This window comes from Lissotriton helveticus, chromosome 7 (assembly GCF_964261635.1).
Source record: "Lissotriton helveticus chromosome 7, aLisHel1.1, whole genome shotgun sequence".
NCBI lineage: Eukaryota > Metazoa > Chordata > Amphibia > Caudata > Salamandridae > Lissotriton > Lissotriton helveticus.
Window position 1 is genome coordinate 456498151 of NC_136068.1, and position 24335 is coordinate 456522485.

At 44.0% G+C, this 24335-nt stretch overlaps 1 protein-coding gene across 1 annotated transcript in view; it reads right to left on the reverse strand.

The window, feature by feature from the left end:
* The window catches only part of CDIPT (CDP-diacylglycerol--inositol 3-phosphatidyltransferase), a 108603-nt gene that overhangs the window by 38269 nt on the left and 45999 nt on the right, over positions 1–24335 (reverse strand). Inside the window, exon 2 of the mRNA XM_078652405.1 lies at positions 15672–15806. Coding sequence (XP_078508531.1) covers positions 15672–15806 — 135 coding nt within the window. The remainder of the gene's footprint in view (positions 1–15671; positions 15807–24335) is intronic.

Sequence of the window (24335 nt, forward strand, 5' to 3'; positions counted from 1 at the left end):
CCCAGGGACCCCATACCCGGGCCAGATTTTGCTCAAAAGGGGTGGGAGTTGCATGACCACCCCTTCCTGAGCCTTATCAGGTCCCGGAGACCACAACCTCCACAGCCAAAGCCATTTAAAGGAGACTGGGCAAGCGGCCCCCCTTCTCAAGCCCTTTTGAGAAGGGGGGCCGCTTCTCAAAATTTTTAGCATGATTTAAGATACAAAACATAAAAACCGACAATGCTAAAAACAATCATCTAAAAAGTATATGTACAGTTAATGCGAAATCCTACCCTGGGGAGTACACAAAGTCAATGAATTTAAGTAACAAAGATAGCGATAATGATGAACACAGTTCATCACAACGATATTTACATTAAGTGCTTGTGTTGTCACCATCAAGTAAGATGTCCTAAATTGGGGGTGACATTACAATCTAGTCTGCAATTTTATTAAATGCGACATCACATAATATTTATTCCAGCTGCCACCAGGGTAGCATAAGGTCTAGGGTAGTGTCACCCCGTGCTGAGCTTTGTTTCTGACTAACCAAGCTTGGCTTAAAAACTTGGCCACCCTACAAGAGAAAAGGACGCTAGGGTTGGATTTTAAGATGCGTAAGGCAACACGATGGTCGCGGGTGCCCATGTCACTGCAAATAGATTTTATTCATTTGGACCTTGCTTTGTTGTAAGCTGGGCAATAATTGTTTTTGCTTTTACCAGCATTCTACTGGACTGGATTACTATCTTCCCATTATGCTGTTAAATTGTATTCATCTAAAATTTCTCACAAGAAACTAATAACCTCATTAAGGATTATTACAATTATTGCAGATTGCATGGGGCCCTCTACATTGGAAAGCTCTGCATTTTAGCTAAAAATATAAATTTGGTCCTGAAATAATCTATTATGCCTCATGTTTGTTTTCAGCTCGAGTCAAGTGGAACATAACAGCCTCCACCAAAGACAACCGGAAATAAAAAGAAACCACAAGCAACTAACTTGGGTATCCTTTTGGCCTGATTACAGAACTAGACAGAAGCAGTAGATTAGATTATTTTTTGTAAATGTTGCTACAAAGAGTCTTTATACCAGTACTGTAAGCAACCTTCTAAAAAAGTTATTGAGAACTGGTAAGTATATTATTGCAGAACCTTTGGTGAGTAAGCATCTAAAACAATGAAGCAGCCAAACATCTGCCACATACATGCTTATAATTCAGGAAACCGTTTCCCATCACATTACCATTCTCCTTGAATTGGGGTACATGTTTTGACCCTAGATAATGATAAGTCAATCACTCAACACTTTCTTTATCCTGCCTTGAAAAGCCATAAAAACATTTTTTCAAACTTCCATATAATACAGAAATCATTTAAAAATAGTTACAGACAATAAATGATAAAGTGCATTCAGCTTAGCAGCAGAATATATAAATACATCATATCAAGTTTCAACTTGTGGCACAATCATCAAGTTCTTTAGATTGAATAGTGAAAGTAAATTACTGAATTAAGTGTTAAAACAGACGAACGTTCTTGTAAAATAAGAAAAATCAGATCTGTAATTCCTAACGCATGCACAAAAGAGGTAATAATAACAGACTCCTTTGCACCTTACAGAGATGACAAAACATCATGAAATGTAACGTAAATTGTGATGCCATATTGTCATATGGACAGGTGGCAAGTTAGTCTTCCATGACCCCTTTTCAGGTAGACTCACAGAAACATATAGAATGGTGAGTCTAAATCTAGTAAATAGAAATCTATGGTAAACATTAGTTATGGAGGTGAGCTACAGTTCAATCCAATCAGATATTTAATTAAAACCTAAGAACTAACCATTGGTTTTTTCCTCTACCATAAATCATGCCTTAACACATTTCTACAAAAGTAAGTGTTACAATGTTTTTTAGTACAAAAGTTGCCTAAATCTGGTAAGGTAAATTATTCTGGTAGACTTACCCTGGTAAGTTATAACTTTCAAGAGTGGATTCTCAAATGTTCCATATATAACTCCTACTTTGTTTGCCAAACGCCAGGGTACCTTACATAGGAATCAATTAGAAGAATACTTAACAAACCTACTGACCACCTCAGGAGGTCAAAATTGATTGCGATTCCCTAAGAGGCCTGAGGTTCAAATCTGTCCATGCTCAAAATCTTTTTGGATCTCTTCCTTGCCCGAGTTAGGATTCCAACTCACTCCCCTTACTAGGAGGAAGCATTTAAACACTAAGGGGTCTATTATAATGGCGGGCGGATCGCCACCGCCCAAATGGCGGTGGCGATCCGCCCGCCATTATTCACCGCCCGCCTCCCATTTCCCCCCCCCATATTAGGATGGGGGGGGGGACCACGGCGGACGGAAAGTCCGTCCGCCGGTCAAACAGGAGACCGGGCGGAAAAGGGGATTGATATGGTGGCGGTGTCTGCAAGGCACCGCCATCCATATCAAGATGCAGGCAGTGATGTGCCTTTCCATGGCACAATTGCCGCCATGGAAAGGCATGCGGAGGCTGCATGTGGGGGCCCGTTGCGGGCCCCCACGGTGTTGGAGTGCACATGGGGGATACCTATGGTACGCCCCTGCATTTGCATGCACAACGTGGCAGGCACCACGTGGCAGGCACCGCGTGGTGCCTGCCACGTTGTGCATGCAAATGCATTTTTGTTTTAACATTGCGGCGGGTGCTGCTGAAAGCACCGCCCGCCGCAATGTTAAAAATGCAGGATGCGCCCGCCTATGTGGAGGGCGCATCCTAATTGGATTTGCGGGACCACCTCACACATGGTGAGCAGTCCCATTTGCCGAAATGACCCACCATCGTAATAGACCCTTAATTGCTTAAAATCATACATAAAATAATCTAGATACCTAAACTCACCAATAAGCATTGTTAATAACTTTGGTTTGTATCTATAATTTTTTCTTTTTTTTTTAATACTGTTTCTGCTTTTTTTCTTTCATAACAGAAGACTATGCTCTATGTAAAGCCCTCTAGTGGCATAATGGTGTAGCCGTGCTACACAAAAATGATAAAATGTTAAAATGTTAAAACAAGCCTCGACTTATTGGTAAATCTTACCTCTGAATAGTGGATTCTCCAATTTTCTAGAAATCGATACTCTTTCATTTGCCAAACACCAGCATTTCGGTGTTAGAGATATTTATTGTTTACTTTTTTAATAAGATTTATATACTGCATTTTTGAAATATTACATCTGGTAACACACCTTTGCTGAAGGTAATCGTGTTACAGGCTAAGACTCTTCTTGTCGGTGTTGTACGTTTGCAGAGTTGTCAAAACATAAACATAACTTTCCTCAACAATTAACAAACAAAAAAAAAATCACACGTCATACATATAATAAAACTGTTAATTTCCCAGATTACATAAACAAGGGGTAAGGGAATAAGATTACATAATAGTATCCTGCAGTCAGGTTAGAGGGCACATCATTGTTGCTGCATGCTATTGTTTGTCTCATCTTAAGTCCAAGTTCCATGCAGTCTATCACTGCTTTCCTTCATGGTGTGGTTCTGAAGATTCTGGATTCATGTAATCGTTCTGGACTCGAGAATTAAAACTTCGTCGAAACATGACGATTTTGGTATCAAAAGACCGAGAATGACGAGCACACCATGTACATATATTTTCAGCGTATTCGAGTAACGATTTCTCCTCGAAATCGTCATTACCGTCCAGAACCCTTGGCTTCCATTTTATATACTGCAGCCATCTTGTGTGTTGCCCTTTACATAGGCCTTAATACAGCCAAATTCATTACAGCAAGGACACGTACTCCTTAATCGACTTTCCTATGACCTGTGCAAGTTGGAACCATTGCCCCAGGCCGTACTCGTTAGGTCAGTTCCCCTCCCAGTGGCCGAACAAGATAGCATCAAGGCTCCACAAGCCATAAAACCATTTCAGCGCACACACCTGCCGTATCTTGCTCACATCTACCTCTGTTCCTTTGCTTCACTTGCTTTATGGTGGGGAGGTGCCCTTTTTTATTGGGGGTCCAGTGATATCTGATGAAATAATGTGCCTTGCCGGGTGATTTGTTGTAGGCAGCACGAAGTGAAATATGGACATGTCATCATGACTCTGCTTTTTCTTTGTATTGGAAATATGTTAACGATTTACTTTACAACCAAGAATGTTTTGCCTGAAGCCTAAAATTGTGTATAAGAAGAGAAGCCTGATTTTGTAAATGCGAACAGTCTCCTGAGAATATACTTCCCCGTGTGTTGTACTTCTAGGACACTTGTTACCTTGGTTGCAGCCAATAAATCGATCTTTGACTTCACCTAGAAGACTCTGAGTTTCTGTGGTCTGGATCAGGAAGAACCCGAGGTCTCTGGGTGTACCCTGACACCGCTGGGTTACCGGTGTCTGTGCCGGTTCTGAAAAACCCAGTACCTCAGCTGGCGCCCAACGTTTGGGGTGATTCCAGTGGTGCCAGTCAGCCAGAGGTTCGTGAGGAGCTTCGTGTGGAAATTCTGGAGGACGGCCAACCACCTCATCGACCCCTGCATGTCGACGTGGTCCGAAGGTCTTTGCTGCGAGGTTCCCCGCTTCCCGACGGCTACAAGGACTGCTGCCCTGGCTATCGCCCTGATTTGGACCCTTGAAGTTTGGTAGAGCGAAACACTAAGACGAGTCTTCTGGTGACGTCATCGATATTTCAGTTAAGTATAAGTGGAGCGTCTCCCAGTCCTTAGTTGGTCTTAATCTTGGGTATCCTTTGGGATAATTATTGGTACTTGCAAGCACCAAAACCGAAGGACTCGTGTATTCACGAGAAATATCGTAATCGATAATCCTTTGAAGTTTGGAACTAGACTAGAGAGCAGAGATGCCTAGTCTTAGACTTGGAAATTTGTTTTGTCTTGGTTGTAATAATAGGGACTCCCGATTGGAGGACTCATGTCCGGTTCCTCCAGTTGGAACTCCAACTTACGAGTTATATGTGAAACATGGGGTAGGCCCCATCACATACAACGAAGTGTGGATCAAATACACAAGAAAAGATGGTGTTTTAAAATGGCCCCAATATGGTAGCTTTGATACCGAAATCTTAGATAACCTTGAAGTTAAACTCTTCAAAAAGAAAGCCCGGCCAGCGATGTTCGACTCTTTTCGCCTATGGCGTAAGGAGGCCAAACAGAAGGAAATCAAATTAGCTAAGAAAAATAAGAGAGAAGGAGGAATTTCAGTAATGCAAGCTGCTATGCAGTTTAAAGATAATGAAGAAGAACAGATGAGTGAGCAGTTGCACAGGCAACATAAAATGGCGATAGATAAGTGTTATCCAGTTTTGCCGTCTCTTCAGCAAGAGGCAACAAAAGAGCGTGAAAAAGATCCATTAATGTCGCATTTATTAAGTTCACCACCCCCCTATGCACAAAATGCCACGGCACCCCCACAACCCACAGTCGCACAACCTGTGGTTGTTATGCCTCCTATTCCTCTGCAGCAACCACCAGCTACTCTTCAGCTGGCTCCTACTACTTTGGTGCAGCCTCCTCAAGGCCCACCGATCACACCTGTTTCTGCGATTTTGCCCGCTGTACTGTCTACTTCTCCTAATGCTCCCTCTACGATTTTGCCTAGTGCCCCTTCTATTTCTCCAGATGCTTCCTCTGCTGATATCTCTACTCCTGCCTTATCTTACCCCGTCCTTCCTTCAGTTTCACCTTCAATTCGGCAGAAAATGGCCAGCACTGTCACTAACCTTCTTTCACCTCTATTTGGGTCGCCTACCACGACCCCTAGAATGGAACGAAGACAGTTGCGAAGTCGACTGCCTGACTATCAGGAGAGAGACTCATTGAATCGTTTAGCACGAAAATGGGTTATGGACACAGTAAAATATGATATAGAGTCGGTCATGGAAGTCTTCCATCAATGGGAGGCACCGACTCAGAGATATGTTTTTGAACAGATGTGTGTTTTCCTTTGCGAGGATTTGGAAGACAATGATCTGGAATGCATCCCGCAAGAGATGTGTCGTGTACGGTTTAAGTTTGGGGAGGGCATGATTGTAGGTCCAGATGTGGAGAAAGCAGTTGAAATGTTGTTATCATATCGAAGTAAGGGAAGCAGTTCTGGGTCGCAATCTAGTGCATCTAGTAGGAAAAAGGCGCGACAATACCCTATGAGAGAAGTTCCCCCACAATGGAGAGAGGGCGACACAACTGTTAACCCACCTATCCTGCCACACTTTCAGTGTGTATGGGTACATGTCCCATGGAAGCGAGCTGAAGTTTTAGCACTTAAACAGACATGACCTGATCCGCGTAAAAATCCTGCAGGGTATTATAAAGAGCTGTCACAAACCGCTGGATCATGTATAATGAATTTAGCCGATATTGATATGTTATTTGGGAATGTAGTCCCACAGCCTTTATGGGGTAAAATTCGTCATACAGATCATGATCAGGAATTAGGTGACTCATGGGCTAATATTGCTGCTGCAGACGCCCGACAAGTTGGTGGCGCTAAGCCTGAGCCTTTGATAGCAGAACTTCCTGGTAGAATAGTTGATTACATGAAAACGATTATGCCTGCGATACGTGTAAATTGGGATAAGTTATCTGCATGCAAGCAGAAGAAAGAAGAAACAGTCTCCGATTTCTTCACCAGGTTTGAAGAAACATTTGTTGACCACAGCGGTCAAGATATGACCTCAGAAGGTGGTCAGAGATTGTTCGTCGACAAATTCGTGCACAATCTACTTCCAGAACTGTGTAAAAAGTTAAAGGATTCAGAAAGTTCTTGGGCAGTCTCCTCTTCAGCACAGATATTAGCTACTGCCCAATATTACGAAAATAGAGACAAAGACGAGAAAGATAGAGTAGAAAAGAAAACTAAAGAATTGAAAACGAAGGTTTTGCTACAGCAAGCATACCCGCCACGTGGTGGTGGTAATCAAAATAATAATGGTCAGAATAATTATCAGAATAACTTCCAGCAGCCTCAACAGTATCAGAGGAACTCGCAAAGAGTCGAGTATACTCAACCCCGTGTACCCGTAGGTCCCAACCAGTGTACATATTGCAAAGAAGAGGGTCATTTCAAGTATAATTGTCCTATTCTATTACAACGTGCGAATGGAGTTTCTGGTGTAAGAGGTCGTGGCAGTCAGCAAGCACCTAGAGGTAGAGGGCGTGGAAACGCCCCTCAGAACGCACGTCCCCTTCCACCACAAAACTCTATGAATAGGTTTGATCAGCAGAACAACGCCTCTGACAGGACAGCTCAATACTATGTTGATGATTACTACACAGAAAATGAATATTTGGAGGGTAATGATTGCTAGGACAGCCAAAGACAAAGAGAGGGAGTTGTTTCAGTTCCAGTAGATCAGAGTGGACCTTACGTTGAGGTGATTACATCAGGTGTGTCAGAGCCTTTTCTGGTGGATACTGGTGCTACAAAGAGTTCTATTATGCACTCCAAACTCCCTGGCGCACCTTTGTCTGGCGAAATGAACGTTTCTGTAGGTTTTTCTGGCGCCCCAGTTAGAAATCCGATTTCTGACCCTTTGTCTCTTTCTGTTGGTCCTTGTGAATTCGAAGCACCCCTCATTCTGACAACAGGTTGTGGTGAAAACTTGCTAGGATTAGATTTGTTAAAAAGATTACATGCGACTTTGTACTGTTCTCCTTCAGGAGTACACCTTACTTTAGGTAAGAAAGTAGTTTCTCCCATGTATTTGTCGAGGGACAAACTTCCAGCAGAATTGTCGTTTCTTCCACATATTCTTTGGGCCACTGGTCCTAATGATGTAGGTCTTTTAGAAATTCCACCATATGTTGTAACATTGAAAGCCAACGTTAAAATGCCACGAATTCCCCAATACAAAATCTCGAGTGAAGGTGAAAAAGCTTTGCTAGCGATCGTTTACGAATTGATTGAAAAGGATGTGATTGAAGAAACACGAGGCAATGTTTGCAATAGTCCTGTTCTGCCTGTCTTAAAACAATCTGACCCTTCTCAGCCACCTGTGTACAGATTTGTGATTGATCTTAGAGAGGTGAATAAAATAGTTGTGCCACAATTCCCAGTTGTCCCCGACATTACCACATTATTAACTATGATCCCAGCATCTGCCTCTTGGTTTTCGGTGATTGACCTGAAGAATGCCTTCTTCAGCATCCCGATTGCTGAGGAGAGCAGGGATATTTTTTCCTTCAGTTTAGGAGGCCGCAGCTTCCGCTTTAAACGCGCTCCTCAGGGCTACTGTGAGAGTCCGTCAATATACAGTCAAGCTCTAAAAACACAGCTTGATACGATTGTTTTACCTGAAGGTGCTACTCTTGTACAATATGTGGATGATTTACTCATTGCCGCAGACACTGAGGAAATTTGTAAAAAGGCCACGCTGTCATTGTTACGTCATCTGTGTGATCTTCATCACAAGGTGTCACTTTCCAAACTGCAATATTGCCGACAAGAAGTGACCTACCTAGGTCACCTCTTATCGAAGGAGGGAAGGAAACTGACCCCAGAAAGAATTCAGGCAATAGCGAAATTGAATGTGCCAAGAACACAGAGAGAAGTGCGTGCTTTCTTGGGCATTACATCATACTGTAGACAATGGATTCCAAATTTTTCCTTATTAGCCAAACCCTTGGTGGCATTAACGTGTAAAAATACACCCAATCCCATTCCTTGGTCTGAAGAGTGTCAGGAAAGTTTTCTCGAATTACGCACAGCATTGTGTTCGGCCCCTGTGTTAGGTATCCCCGACTACAGTAAGCCTTTTACATTATATGTTCACGAGAAAGAGGGCTGTGCATTGTCTGTGTTGACTCAGTTGTTTGGAGGTAGGCAGCGTCCATGCTCCTATTTCTCGTCGACCTTGGATCTGGTAGCACAAGCATTACCGAGTTGTTTAAGAGCCACAGCAGCAGCAGCTGTCTCTATTCGACAGTCTGCTGGTCTAGTAATGAATAATACACTAATCGTGATGGTCCCGCATGCAGTAGACACATTGTTAAATAGAACCAAGACACAGCACTTAACTAGTGCTCGACTGTCCAGTTACGAATTGACACTGCTAGCGAGCCATGTGCACATAAAAAGATGCAGTACCCTAAATCTAGCTACGTTGTTGCCAATTACAGAGGAATCAGATGTTTCAGAACAGCACGATTGTTTTCTCAGAACGGAGGAAGAGACGAAAGGGAGAATAGATTTATTCGACACCCCTCTTGCTGAGTGTGATGGTACATTATGGGTGGATGGCTCGTGTTTTAAGCTCCCGAGTGGGGACACGACCACAGCATATGCCGTTACGACGTTGCACAAAGTAGTTGAAGCTGCACGTGTCCCACATAATTCAGCTCAGGCAGCAGAGCTGATTGCACTGACGAGAGCATGTGTGTTGTCTAAAGGGATGAAAGTGACTATCTACACTGATAGTCAGTATGCATTTGGAGTGGCTCACAGTTTTGGGCGATTGTGGAGAGAACGTGGATTCCTGACTTCGCATGGAGCTAAGATTCAGCATGGTCAGTTGGTGAAGGAGCATCTTGAATCACTGACCTTGCCCCCGCAAATGGCGATTGTGAAATGTAGTGCTCACAAGAAGGTGACTGATGATGTAGGTCGTGGAAATGCATTTGCTGATGAAATCGCGAAAGAAACGGCAAAGAATGTAATGAGCCGAATGTATGTTGCAGGCCCTGCAAGATGGACTGGTAATGTTGGAATGTGTGAAGACACAATAGAGAGCGTGAAGTCCATTCAAGCTGAGGCCACAGAGAAAGAGTTGAGTACGTGGAGAGAAAGTACGGGTAGAATGGATGCAAATGGTTGCTGGATTGAATCATCAGAGCATCAGAGATGGTTGTTACCCGATGCATATGTGCTTGCAGTGGTTACAATGGCTCATGGAATGGCTCATATCAGCGTGAAAGGGATTTGTGAGTTGTTGGCCCCAGTATGGAAGAATTCAGGGATTCCCAAGTGTGCAGAGAATGTTGTCAAGAATTGCATGGTATGTTTGAAACACAATCCTGGTAGGGGAACCCCAACTCCAGCTGGTCATTTTGCACCTCCTACGTACCCGTTCGAGGTTTTGCAGCTAGATTTCATTCACATGGAGAGGTGCAACAATTTAAAATACGTACTCGTTGTTGTTTGTGCCTTCTCAAGATGGGTAGAAGCCTATCCCCTAAAAGACAATACTGCCTTGTCCACAGCAAAAGCCCTTGTGAAAGAGTACTTCCCCAGGTTCGGAAGGCCTAGAATGGTCTGGTCTGACAATGGGAGTGAATTTGTGGGCCGTGTGATGAAGAGAGTGTGTGAAGGGCTAGGTATCCGGCAGAAGTTCCACGCTGCAAATCACCCCCAATCAGCTGGATTAGTAGAATGTTACAATGGCACTCTAAAACTTAAACTGGCCAAAATTCAAGCGAGCACAGGTCTTAAATGGCCTGACGCTCTACCCTTAGCACTCCTGTCCACTAGGATGACTGTACATTCACGAGTGAAACTTAGTCCATATGAAATAGTTTTTGGCCGGCCAGCCAACATATGGGGAGTGCCTAGACCCACCAAGTTCAGCGAGCTTGAGCACCCTATTTTGCTTAACTATCTGTATGTATTGACTGCTAAATTGCGTGTTTTGCATCAACAGGTCCACAACACCCTGCCTCCGGTCTCTGAGACTCCGGGTCACGCCATTGACCCTGGTACCTGGATCCTCGTAAGGAACTTCCAAAGAACGAAGAACGACCAACCCAGGTGGACCGGGCCTCATCTCGTCCTTCTTTCTACAAGATCAGCCGTTCGGGTGGAGGGGAAGGCCAACTGGGTCCACGGGATCCATTGTAAGAAACTCCCTTCCCCTCTACCCCATGACCAGTGGGTCCAGAAGGGTGTCGCTGACCCTGAACCTGATACCGTGTCACATACCGTCTCTTTTCATGACTTGCACGTAAAGAGAACTGACTCTGAACAAGAAAATGAGAACATTTTGCACAAAACTGTGACACCATCCGAGCGATTGAACATTACAGAGCCTGACCTTCTGTTCCAGGATCAAACAATACCTGGGAAGCAGCGATACAATTTGAGACCGAGAAAAACGAACTAGTAAAACACTTTCTTTTTGCAATTTGAGACTAAGATCCATGGACTAATAAAAACCGATATTTTCCTTTTCCCAAGTACTATTTTTGAAAGTGCAGCTCTCCCATCATCTAGGTAACTTGCTTATTTTTGTTTTTCGAACCGCCATCCGGGTTCCGCTGCTAGGGCCACGGTTGATTAAAAGTCTTTGGGGTGCAGCTGACGACGTTAGGTCGGTAGTTCTGGTTGGTCCAAGGGAGTTGCCCTAGACTGACAGAAGCATCCCTTAGCAGAGGCAACCTACCACCGCGGGCAGCACTTTAGAGAGGATGGAGTTTCCCGATGTGGAGAGACCTGCCAAACAAGCGACCTTAAAGCGCCAACTGTGCAACGTGATGACAAGGAAAAACTTTATAATATTGTGTATTTCCATGCTATTCAGTGTCATGGTATTTTTAATAAGTTATGTTTTATTCTCTTTTAGTGTAACATTTGCACCCACTGCATCCCCCATACCTCCTCCCACTGTTTCTTCTCATTCTTTCCACCCTTTGCCTGACCACGAATTAAATAGGAGATTGGAGTTCATTAATAACTCCTTTGTTCAGTTGTTACACCAACACCAACTTGTAATGAACACAACTAACTGTTGGGTGTGCGGTCTTATGCCTCACACAACGGATAAAGGTATCCCCTATTTGGTCCTGCCATTTAGTCACAATGGTTCTGTATGGGCATATAGGACAATGTTCATATATGCACACGAAATCTACCCCCTACGTGTAACAGACAATTCTAGAAAAAGTGCTCTAGTCAAAGGTATAGTTGACATGATTAAGGAAGGTATTTCTTATGAGACTATCCCTAGAGATGAGACACTATTATACATAGGATGGAACATGACTGGATATGGAGCTACTCTGAGTGAGAAACAGCAAGCTAAGAGATCGTCCCCGATTTGGATTGTACCCCATCAGGGTCATCTGTGTCTGCAAGGTAATGGCACGAATCCCAGGGCTCAGTTAGGGAAGAGTGTCTGTACTGAAACGTATGTTTTTGGATCTCAGACTTCCCCTGCGTTTTTAGCAGCTAAGGGTACTTATTTCATCTGCCACGATAGAGCCTATACATGGTTGCCCCCTGACTTTTCGGGCTCATGTTTTGTTTCCTTCCTGTTGCCTCCCACCTACACAGCAGCGGCAGACTACCATCGGACAAGGATAGTTAGAGGTGTTTTGAGTGAAGAAGACACTGCAGGTCAAGAATTTGGGGACTTTGCAAAGGGTTTTCTGCTGTTCTGGGGATCCATGGCTAACAGCAGGAACATAAGGCAATTGACAAGGGTAGTTGAGTCCACCGTAATAGAAACTACTGGTGCCCTTAGTAACCTGACTGCTGAGCTCCAGTCGGATCGACTTATGACCCTTCAGAACAGGGTCGCTTTAGATGTCATACTTGCAGACCGAGGTGGGGTATGCAGATTGATCCAATCTAGTTGCTGCATCTTCATCCCTGATAACGCTCCAACAGTATACCAGGCCATCTCCAAACTACATAAGATTTCCGAATCTATTCATGTGGATAAAGGAGATTGGTCGTTAATGGGATGGCTCTGGGAACTGATATCTGCCTGGAGATGGAAAATCCTGATGGTCATTGGGATGGTCTTAGCCATTCTTTTCCTGTTCTGTCTGTGCATACAGTGTGCTCCTGCAATATGTGGCATCTGTGTTACATCATGTATAAGGAAGCCTGTATCAAGAGATGAACTGAGTACTAGAATGATGTTACAGCAACATCTCAATGACTTTAGGAATATAGATCTGGACTCAGATTAGCATGAGGATAGATTAATTGCCTATGTAAGGGCAAAATGAGGGTTTGTGGTTCTGAAGATTATGGATTCATGTAATCGTTCTGGACTCGAGAATTAAAACTTCGTCGAAACATGACGATTTTGGTATCAAAAGACCGAGAATGACGAGCACACCATGTACATATATTTTCAGCGTATTCGAGTAACGATTTCTCCTCGAAATCGTCATTACCGTCCAGAACCCTTGGCTTCCATTTTATATACTGCAGCCATCTTGTGTGTTGCCCTTTACATAGGCCTTAATCCAGCCAAATTCATTACAGCAAGGACACGTACTCCTTAATCGACTTTCCTATGACCTGTGCAAGTTGGAACCATTGCCCCAGGCCGTACTCGTTAGGTCAGTTCCCCTCCCAGTGGCCGAACAAGATAGCATCAAGGCTCAACAAGCCATAAAACTATTTCAGCGCACACACCTGCCGTATCTTGCTCACATCTACCTCTGCTCCTTTGCTTCACTTGCTTTATGGTGGGGAGGTGCCCTTTTTTATTGGGGGTCCAGTGATATCTGATGAAATGTTGTGCCTTGCCGGGTGATTTGTTGTAGGCAGCACGAAGTGAAATATGGACATGTCATCATGACTCTGCTTTTTCTTTGTATTGGAAATATGTTAACGATTTACTTTACAACCAAGAATGTTTTGCCTGAAGCCTAAAAGTGTGTATAAGAAGAGAAGCCTGATTTTGTAAATGCGAACAGTCTCCTGAGAATATACTTCCCCGTGTGTTGTACTTCTAGGACACTTGTTACCTTGGTTGCAGCCAATAAATCGATCTTTGACTTCACCTAGAAGACTCTGAGTTTCTGTGGTCTGGATCTGGAAGAACCCGAGGTCTCTGGGTGTACCCTGACACCGCTGGGTTACCGGTGTCTGTGCCGGTTCTGAAAAACCCAGTACCTCAATGGTAGGCGTTCATCCTGGGGGGGGAGGAGGGAGCGCGAACTCCGCAGCTTAAGCAGTTTGTGCCATAGTTCTAGGTCTTTCATAAATTTACGGTCAGTCTGACTAGTTTCATTCATGCACCCTTGGCTGTGCACACCTCTGCTACATCTATCAGCCATCAATCCACTATCTGAACCCTGGCATTAAGGAAATATTTATTGTTAATAGATTTCCTTACTCTATGAATCGAGAGCCATCAACCCACTCTTAAGAACTATCATACCAAAACAAATTGAGATGTATGCACTTTTCGAGAGGAAACTGAATTTAAAAGAACACATCGCCTCTGACAACTGCGCCATAAGGTCAAACCATGTACAAATTATTTATAAGGTGAGACGGTTCACAATCTTGTTTAAAACCATTTCCAAGCGTAACCTGAAACCATGCCTCAGAAGATAAATCAATTAACCAAGATGAGAGGCTTTTACAATGCTCACTACTGCAGTAATTTATGGCAACCATTCTAAATAGTGTTTTCCATCACCAACCTTGTTGTAGAACAGTGTGCAGTTTTCCTTTGATCATATTTTTATATTTCAGTTTTGACTTTTTGCAATGTTGGCATGTGAGCTTTAGCAACAATTACCCTATTTTCTCAAGTTATACTTCTTTTCTTCAAATCTGCAATACAGCAATCACTATCACTCTTATACTACGTATCATTATGAGGACTTGTCCTTTTTAATGTCGAGGGCACACAAAACTGGGCATTAAGATAATTCACAACATATGCCAGTCAAAATCCTTAAGAGGCTCCCTTGATTTGGCACTCAGCAGTATTGGATAGTATTTGTTGAAAATTCAGGATACACTTTCCTTTGTGTTAGTTTAAAGTGTAATTTACAGATCTATCATAACAACGTCAAAGCTTTCTTGTCCATTTTCTGTTAATCCTGTTCACTGCTTCACATCGGTAAAAAAAACACTGGATGGAATTTCCCACATTTTTATCGGAGCGCTACTGTCTGAATCTTAAATGCTCTCTACTGTCTGAATCTTAAGTCGTCTCTACTGATATAACAGCTTTATGTGTATGGTACACACAATCATATCAACAGTTAACATTCTGTTTAATTCAGCTAAGCGTTATGGAAGTCGTCAACTCTTCAGCAATTCGTGGGGGTAAATAAAATATCAATAAATCAATACATTAGTAACCATCCCAGCAAACTTGCCACTTATATAGTTAATCAAACCACAAATAAGTAACTGTTTTCAATACAGATCTGTTTAGTTTTACATTTAACGTCTCTTCTATCTCTTCTGCTGCAGATTTCTTTAATCAGAACATGAAAATGTAATTATATTCACATCCACTCACTAAATCATCGTTTTATTCCTGCTATGTTACATTAAGAAATAATTTATTCAGGTGCCTCTCCAGATCAGATATTTTGCCTCACCACAACTCTTTTGGCTGATTTAACAAGCACCCTGCATAAACCTGGTCAATTTATTCCAAAATAAATGTAAATTCAATATAATGATAGGGATAAAGCATGATATTACATTTACAATGCTTTGAGCCTTTATCTACGTCACCTGAAAGTCAAAACAATTTAATCAATCTCTGTTCATGGGAGTGTTATTAAAAGACATAACTAGCCTAACTTTTTTGCAGCACTCTAATCTTCAATGGAGTAATATTTTCTTAGCATTCTTCACACACACACAGAATTAGGAGGAGGGGGTACTTTTATAATGCTCCCCAATTATTTTTGTATGACAGACTGCTGGTATCATGTAAAGAAGGTTGGAGATAGCTTACCTTGATTGAGGGCACGTGCTGCATGCCCATCGAAAGCATCCAGGAGTCCACTCAGCAAATAGAAGGAAGACGCAGTCAAGGGGCAGGTGGGCATGAAGTAGAATGCAATGAAGGCAAAAATTATACGGGCATAACCTAGTGGGGGAGAATAAAATGGAGTAACATGTATTTAATACAACAGGCTAAAACAGCTTTCTACAATCCATACTAATATTATAAAGAGAGCCCAAACCTTTGAGGGGGGTAATCCCAGTAACCACAGCACCAATCACAACATCCAATACAGCGTTGGAAAGGGCAGTTGCAGCAGAAGGACATAGGCTATGCAGACGGATAAAAAAATGTATAAAAAAAATTGCAAAAAATCCATACCATACTATCCATATGCATATCCATACTAATATTATAAAGAGAGAGCCCAAACCTTTGAGGCGGGTAATCCCAGTAACCACAGCACCAATCACAACATCCAATACAGCGTTGGAAAGGGCAGTTGCAGCAGAAGGACATAGGCTATGCAGACGGATAAAAAAATGTATAAAAAAATTTGCAAAAAATCCATACTAATATTATAAAGTATAGACTCAGTAACCACAGCACCAATCACAACACCCAATACAGCGTTGGAAAAAGCAGTTGCAGCAGAAGGACATAGGCTATGCAGACGGATAAAAAACATGTATAAAAAAAATTGCAAAAAATCCTTACTATACTATCTATACTACTATTATAAAGCGAGAACTGTGAACCTTTGAGGCGGGTAAACTCGGGAACCACAGCGCCAATCCAAACACCCAATACATCATTGGAATTGTCAGGGTCTGCAGAGTGACATAGGCTATATACCACAAAAAAATATACGTTCCTTAAAAAATATACGTTCCAAAAAAAAGTAGTCCCTTGGAAGTAGCGCCGGCCGAGTGCGCTAACGACGTGTGTGCTGACATCATCAGGAGCGCGGGGAGGAGCGGCGGACAGGAGCGCTTGGAGGAGTGGCGGACAGAAGCGGAGGACAGGAGCGCGGGGAGGAGCGGTGAACTTTGGCAAACTGGAGCGGGCTGAGGTAGGTCAAGCGCAGGGAGGAGCGGTTAACTTAGAAGCGCGGAGAGGAGCGGTAAACTTTGGCGGACCGGAGCGGGCCGTTTGGAGCGCGGGGAGGAGCGGTAAAGTTTGCCGGACTGCCTGCGCGATGCCCGATTGCCCCCGGAGGGTCAAGCACGGGGAGGAGCGGTAAACTTTGGCGGACTGGAGCGGGCCGTTTGGAGCGCGGGGAGGAGCGGTAAAGTTTGGCGGACTGCCTGCGCGAAGCCTGATTGCCCCCGGACAACGTTGGGGCGTGCTGCTAGTAACAAACTACTCTGAAATCCTCTTCCTTCTAAGGATTGGAATACATCGACCTGTTAGAAAGGGACTTAGAGATCTGTGCCGCCTACCAAGTGTTACCATTCACCCTCAAACTTCAGCGACGCTCACAGATTCCAGTGCCTTAACTTGAATGACCAATGATTCTGGATTCATTTGTAGGGTTGTGTGTGTATCCATCATCTGACATATAGTCTCCAAGACACCTGCAGGATGTCTCAAACACTACAGACTGTGATTATTAAAAATATCTAACATAGCCTGGCACTATGCGAAATTTTGAAACTCTACTTTTTTCCACCTTATGGTAAACACATTTGCTGTCACGCTTACAAATATTTCTTTGGCAAAAACTAATAATGGAAAATAAATCTAGTATAAATCTTACATATATCATTAAAAGGTAGGTATGGCTCACATTTTTCTTGCCGTCAATAATCAAAACAAATAAGAAACGTGCTTCTAAACTGCTCTCAGATAAAATTAAAGGAAGGTAAATATGTTCACATCTTTCAATCAGAACACAAAATGCAAAACTAATTACATGGCACAGCTATGTAGCTATGCAGATGTTTTGAGTATTCCTCTATCTTCATGGGCAGCCCTCTGGAGCAGCACCTGCAACAAGTGTTCCTTGTGTTCACAACAGGGAACTTTAGAGATGCACATAAATGATGAACTCAGAAAGAGAGGCATCAGCACAATATTTTAATTTCCTCTACACTACAGACGAGGTGGAAAGGCACTATCTAGTTGTTGGTTTCCATGCTATCCTATTCCTAGTGCTTCCTGAGGCTGGCACATAGGACCCAGTCTTCTGAATTGAGAGTTAATTTGCACGAGGACTCAAAGGAGTGAGTGTTGCGAGGTGCCACAGAAGCAGCTGATGTGCTTGTGCCCCGTACTGAGTGCTGGTGTCCTGCCAGGATCTCATCCGCCACTCATTGTTTCCTCCTGCTGCTGTCTGTGGGGGTCCGCTTGAGGGGGGTGTGGCGTTGGAGCATGCAGGAGACGCCGTCCGGCAACGTAGGACAGGCGGCAAGGAAGGTGGCACCAGTGCAGCTTGCAAGCTTGTACATAGCCCTGCCGCCCACCCAACCTGCCCTGCTATGACCTGTCCCCCCCATGCAAACTAAGGTGTGAATCGAGGAGGGGGGACAGAGAAAAGGACAGATTCCAGACTCCAACAGACTTCACCAGGACTTGAGTCGCCTGAACTAGCAGACCAGACAGACCTTGTCCCTGCACAAGCCTGTGTTCGGTCCCTCTGCCACTCTACTGTGAGCGTGAGCAGCTGTGCCTCTTTCCATTTTAGAGCTCGGGCCTGGACTGCGGAAGGGAAAGACGGGGTCGAAAAGTGAGATAAGGCCTTTGGGGCTTCTATACACTTCAACACGTCCTGCCACTCCAAGTGCCATTCCTTTGCCCTGTTCTCCGCTCTTGTTGCCCAGAGGAGTCAAAGGATGGGTGGGTCAAAGGTCCCACCAACATCCAGGATCTCCTCCTACCTTCCTCCTTTTTCCTTGAATATGAGATCTGGGCGGGCACGGGGGCCTCCGCAGCCAGACAGAAAAAATAAATTAAGCTATGCCAACACTAAAAATCCCCAAATCAAAATCATATAGGTGGATCGATTTTAAATTCCCCCATGGCTCAGATGTTTGAGGAAAGCCATTAAGTTCCCACTAAATTCAACTTCCTATGGGACCCTGGAGAGGCTATCTTCTCCTCCAAGGAAGGACTTGAGATTCTCCCAAAAATTAATTTTGAGAAGTCCGACGGGTAGCATGGGTATTTTGGTGTTGAACAAGTTGAATAAGGACCCAGTTTGAGGGTTTGGGAGCAGGAATATGAGATGAGGAGAAAGATGACCCTACATCTTCCTCTCCCCTTCCCTTGCCCAAACCTGTGCAACCTTTCCTTTCATTACCATCCTCCCTACTGCCACCACCAAGTAAAGTAATTGTGGCGCAAGTCCACCAAGCAGACCAGCAAACAAGCCTGCAAACCCTGCTGCTGCATGTGCCACAGGAGCTCGATGTAACACTCTTACGAGAGTGCTCCATTTTTGGACCAAGTGCAGACAAGTCAAAAGAAGGTTGTAAGGATCACCCAAGTCTGCCATGCGGCGCACAGCAAAGGCAACAATGTAAATAAAGGAAATGACCAACTACAGCTAGATCTAGGGCACGTAGCATCCGAGGATGGTGACAGGGACAACAAGTTGGCCACAAATGAGCAGCTAGATGGGCTTCCTGTTGTTCTTGTATATGACCATAACCAATCTACTCACTCTAACCAGACATTATTGGTTGTTACCAACTCAGACAAAACACCACAGAACATCTCTCAAGAAAAAGGGCACACTCAAGTGACAAATGGGACTCTCTCTTAAAAATATCACAACTAACGGTGGATGCCCTGACTTATTAGTCTAACAAGATGGATTTACAAGTGGATTTATTAAAAATGCTAGCAGTGTTCATTTCATGGATTGATCACATGTTAGCTTAGCTAAAACTAGTTATTAGAGTGCAAAGCCACGTTGCAGCACAACAATCGGGGTGCAACTGTGCACCAATAGTTGACAAATTAAGTACCCTCCCTTCAGGCTTAGGCAATCTGATGCACAAACTCAAAGATAATTCTGCATCTACAATCGCCAGATGCCATCAAGCGTAGTCTGACTTTAAAGTTTAAAGAGAGAACAAGAGGGGAGAGGAGAATGGAGTGACACGGGCGGCTTAGGTATAGCCCCTAACCCCCCAATTGTTATCCCTCATGTTTTCCTGGAGCAGGGAGCCCCGTGGCGCAGACCAGAGCTGATCGACTTGGAAGAGTGTGAACCCTCAGACAAACTTTTGACCTTGGTAACAATGAAGAAACCAGTGATCACTAAAACAGCCCGATGTCAAGCATAATTAATGCAAACAGCATCCCACTTGAAGAAAAGTGGAAGGAAACATTAGATGACCAACAAAGACAGACAGGACCTATACCAAAAAACGCAAAGCAGGGAATAAAATGAAAAAAATACTCTCTTCCCTTCTCTCTGCAAACTTCATGACCATGCAGACAGAAAAAGAAAACCCAGCTGTCACTCAAGGGAGTAAAACTCAAGAGGGGAGAAGAAGTCACCTACAAAACAAAAGTAAAACCATTCCCCATATTTTCCAATAAAACACAGAGAAGCATGCAAACCGATGTTTACTCAAAAGCAACCAGTAGCATAGACCCGCCACCATGGGAGCAGCCACAGTCACCCGATTCTGGAAATTCAAAAGAAGATCCAGAACCACTGCTAACACAGCATCAGGACCCCCTGCCAAATATCACATCAGCATGAATCAATGCACGCAAAATGAAAGAGACTCTGAAATCATGGGGTCGCCCACCACAGGCCAGCATGGAAACATTTGCCCGAGAGCCAGACCTCCCCCCGCCCTCCTTCTATGGTAAGACCTTTTATCGCCCTCTGCCGACAATATCAGGTATTTTCCCGTCATTGGGAGGCGCGCTTGAAAGCACAGTTACTCATGTCATTGTAGACATTTAAGCTAATACCAACCACGCCGTTGCGAACAATTATATTTTGGTGACTTGTTTTGAAAACCCTAGGCAAAGCATGGTGGGTTACGATGGAAATTGCAGCTGCCCTCGTGGAAATAAGACTGGTGCAGAAGTAAGCAAATTCCCTGGACCTTACGTTGGGATATGCCTTTTTGTACCCTTGACTAAATACATCAAGGAAAAACAAGCATTAGAAATGCAATCGGGCTTAGATTTATTTGATTTTGAGCTAATGGTATTGTAAATGGCAATGTCTTTTCGTCATGTGTGATGGAGTGTGTGCATGTGGTGTGTAGTGGTATTATGTGAGTTGTATTGTAATTTTACCAATGGTGTCATGCTGTGCTTTACATGAATATGTTTAAAAGTAAAGTGTATCATACTGCGATTGGTACAAAAGTTAATTGTGGATGCGTTAACAATTGATGCATGCACTGATGGCTGTTGGTGTGTGTGTTTGGTGGAAGAGTGCACTGGTGCCTGGAGGTGTGTGTGCCTAGTGCACTCCCTATGCACTCTGCACTCCCTATGCACTCTGCGCTCCCTATGCACTCTGCGCTCCCTATGCACTCTGCGCTCCCTATGCACTCTGCGCTCCCTATGCACTCTAAACTCCCTATGCACTCTAAACTCCCTATGCACTCTAAACTCTGCACTCCCTATGCACTCTAAACTCTGCACTCCCTATGCACTCCCTATGCACTCTGCAGTCCCTATGCACTGTGCACTCCCTATGCACTCTGCACTCTGCGCTCCCTATGCACTCTGCACTCCCTATGCACTCTGCGCTCCCTATGCACTCTGCGCTCCCTATGCACTCTGCGCTCCCTATGCACTGTGCACTCTGCACTCCCTATGCACTGTGCACTCTGCACTCCCTATGCACTGTGCACTCTTCACCCCCTAAGCACTGTGCACTCTTCACTCCCTATGCACTCTGCACTCCCTATGCACTCTGCACTCCCTATGCACTCCCTATGCACTCTGCACTCCCTATGCACTCTGCGCTCCCTATGCACTCTGCGCTCCCTATGCACTCTGCGCTCCCTATGCACTCTGCGCTCCCTATGCACTCTGCGCTCCCTATGCACTCTGCGCTCCCTATGCACTCTGCGCTCCCTATGCACTCCCTATGCACTTCTTATCTCATCTTGTCACAGTAGTGTTACATTCCTACGCTTCCCTGTGGCCTCATGCTTGAAAGAGAGGGGCCCAATAGATTGGATGCTTTGTTCTCCCACTAAGGCAAGGATTAAAATAAATTACAAAAAAACAGCATACTCTCTAACACATAAGTCCCTTCAAACTTTTTGTGTAATAGGAAATGTAACAATACCTGCAACAGTAAGCCATGTATCATAACATCTCACGTACAATGTTTTTAACTTTAGATGTTATCCACACAGTGGGACACATTGCCCAAGGCTACTCAAATAACTTTGCAAACTGCAAAAGATTCTCAATAAAAACTAGTGAAAGACAATGACACCCGATAATTTCTATAATGGACAGATTTAATGAGGGGGGGAGTAGGGTCGGTGTGCTAGAGGGGTGGCTTTCTTGAAATGCCGTTTTTGTGAAGCAGAGGTGGTTCGAGCTGTTCAGGCAGCTATTCTTGTACGAACACAACTGGGTGAATTGGCCTCCCTTAAGTAGTTGCGAGTGTTAATAAGCATTCGAAAAAGCTGTCAATTGCACAGTGCTTAAACGATTTTCACTAAATAGACATTATTTTGTGGTCATGCTAAGACGCGCTAGACTTTTTGCCATCTGGTTAGCACTGACATTATTGTGAGAATATTTGAAAGAGAGCAAAATAAAGCACCAAAATGAGAGTATTCAGGAAACACAAGAACTACAGTGTAGACGAGCACGTACGAGTCATCTTCTGTGAGCCTCGCCTGCTGCCTCTCCTCTCGTCATTTTACATTGAACGCGCTCACCGCTCAGACCATCTGGATTGCATTACACGGGCACTCTGACAGCTCCTAATTAAGATTAATAGTCTGCCGTGCGCGTAACCGCACAGAATATGCCAACATGGCCGCCTAACATTACATATGCCCTATGGCATCAAGACTACTACAAAAACAGCACCGCGACGACCAATCACCATTCAGATAATAAAAAAAAGCTCGCGCACTAAGGAATGTTTCTTTCCCGAGCCCTAAAGAAACTTTTTTTTTTCTTTAACAATAGGAGCTCGGAGCTCCGCCCCACTTCGTGGTGACGTAGGCCGAGCCCTAAAAATAGCTTCAATGGAAATTAACCTGGACTACAACTTCCAGAATGCCTTAGGATGTTAAAGAAAAGGTTAGGATTTGAAACTGTTACCACTGTTGTCATGGAACCAGCAGATAATAACCTTGCCACTTCCAGTGTACAATCGGACCCAACGGGAATTGGCTCCATAATAATGATTTAAAAGCTCCAAAGCTCAAGTAAATTATATTTGTAGCGGGTCAATTGAAATTTCAGCCAAGGTGTAAAGCAGACCTCCCCCAAATTATTTTTATAAAAAACAAAAAATGCAACCTCGCCTTAGTAGAAAAAAAACCCACAAAAGTCCTAAAAAGCTACGAGTAGAGAGGCAGCAGTCCACTCCCAAGTTTGGAGCATCGAGGGACTGAAAGAACAATTGAACACGACTGAAAACCCCATATGCTTTTCTGAAGAAGACTACAAAACGCATATTTCGAAACTCCCACACGTATTTATAAAAATTTAATAATAAAACCCTAAAAAGTAAGCAAGAGTGAACGACATCGTTACTGGTATTTTCATATCTTTACATTGTCTCATAAACCCCCACCCACTCAGCACTACTTTCTTATTAACCCCTTCCATGCTGATGACGGCCGGGAGCCAACATGGCACACAGTGCTCGTGTGCTGATGACGGCTCCCGGCCATCATGACCGCATCCGCGATTGGAATGTGCTGCACAGTCGCAGAATCACGGCCGCGCCCAAGTGGTTAAGCATTAGCAAAAAAGTTGTGGTGCATCGAACGCCCCCAGTGTCAGTCAGAATCCCCTCTGAAATCGCTCGAAGGTTCTGGGCTAACCTGCACAGACTGACGACGGGTAGTGGCCGGCCGCCTCTCCTCTCCAGCCCTGCTCCCGGCATTCTGCGCTCAAGTACTCCGATTGTCTGACAAACTCCCCTTTCCTGCCCCGTTTTAGGAGGTGCCCAGATTCGGTGGTGTAACCGGAGCAGGCACGTACGATGTGCACACGATATGGTACACTTTTTTTTCACCCAGTGATATGTGTGAGAATAACTGTGCGTTTCAAAGGGCTGCTATCTGCCCAGTCGGATCCTCTATGATTTAAAGCAGTCTGTGAACTTTCGTGCAGGGCTTGAAGTCAGATATTTAGCCTAATCTGTAAGTTTATGGTCTCCTCGTGTTCAGAAACTAAAAAAAATGCTTGTTTAACAAACTGTTGCTAACAATAAACATTCCTGGGCCTGTGTTCGACCTCATGGTCACAGGTTCAAATCCCGGTGGGTCTACTCAGCCTATCATCATCTGAGGTCGATAAAATGAGTAGCATTGAGTTGGGTAACAAAAAAAATCTGTTATTCAGCACCAAGATACCCGTAGTGGTGAACGTGCGCTTTAACAAATACAAGTTATGTTCTTCCACCAACAGCAATGTAACTTCAAAGTGTCAGAAAGACTAGGAATTATTGCATAAGAATTCCAGAGCACACATTCAAATGAGTGCCTA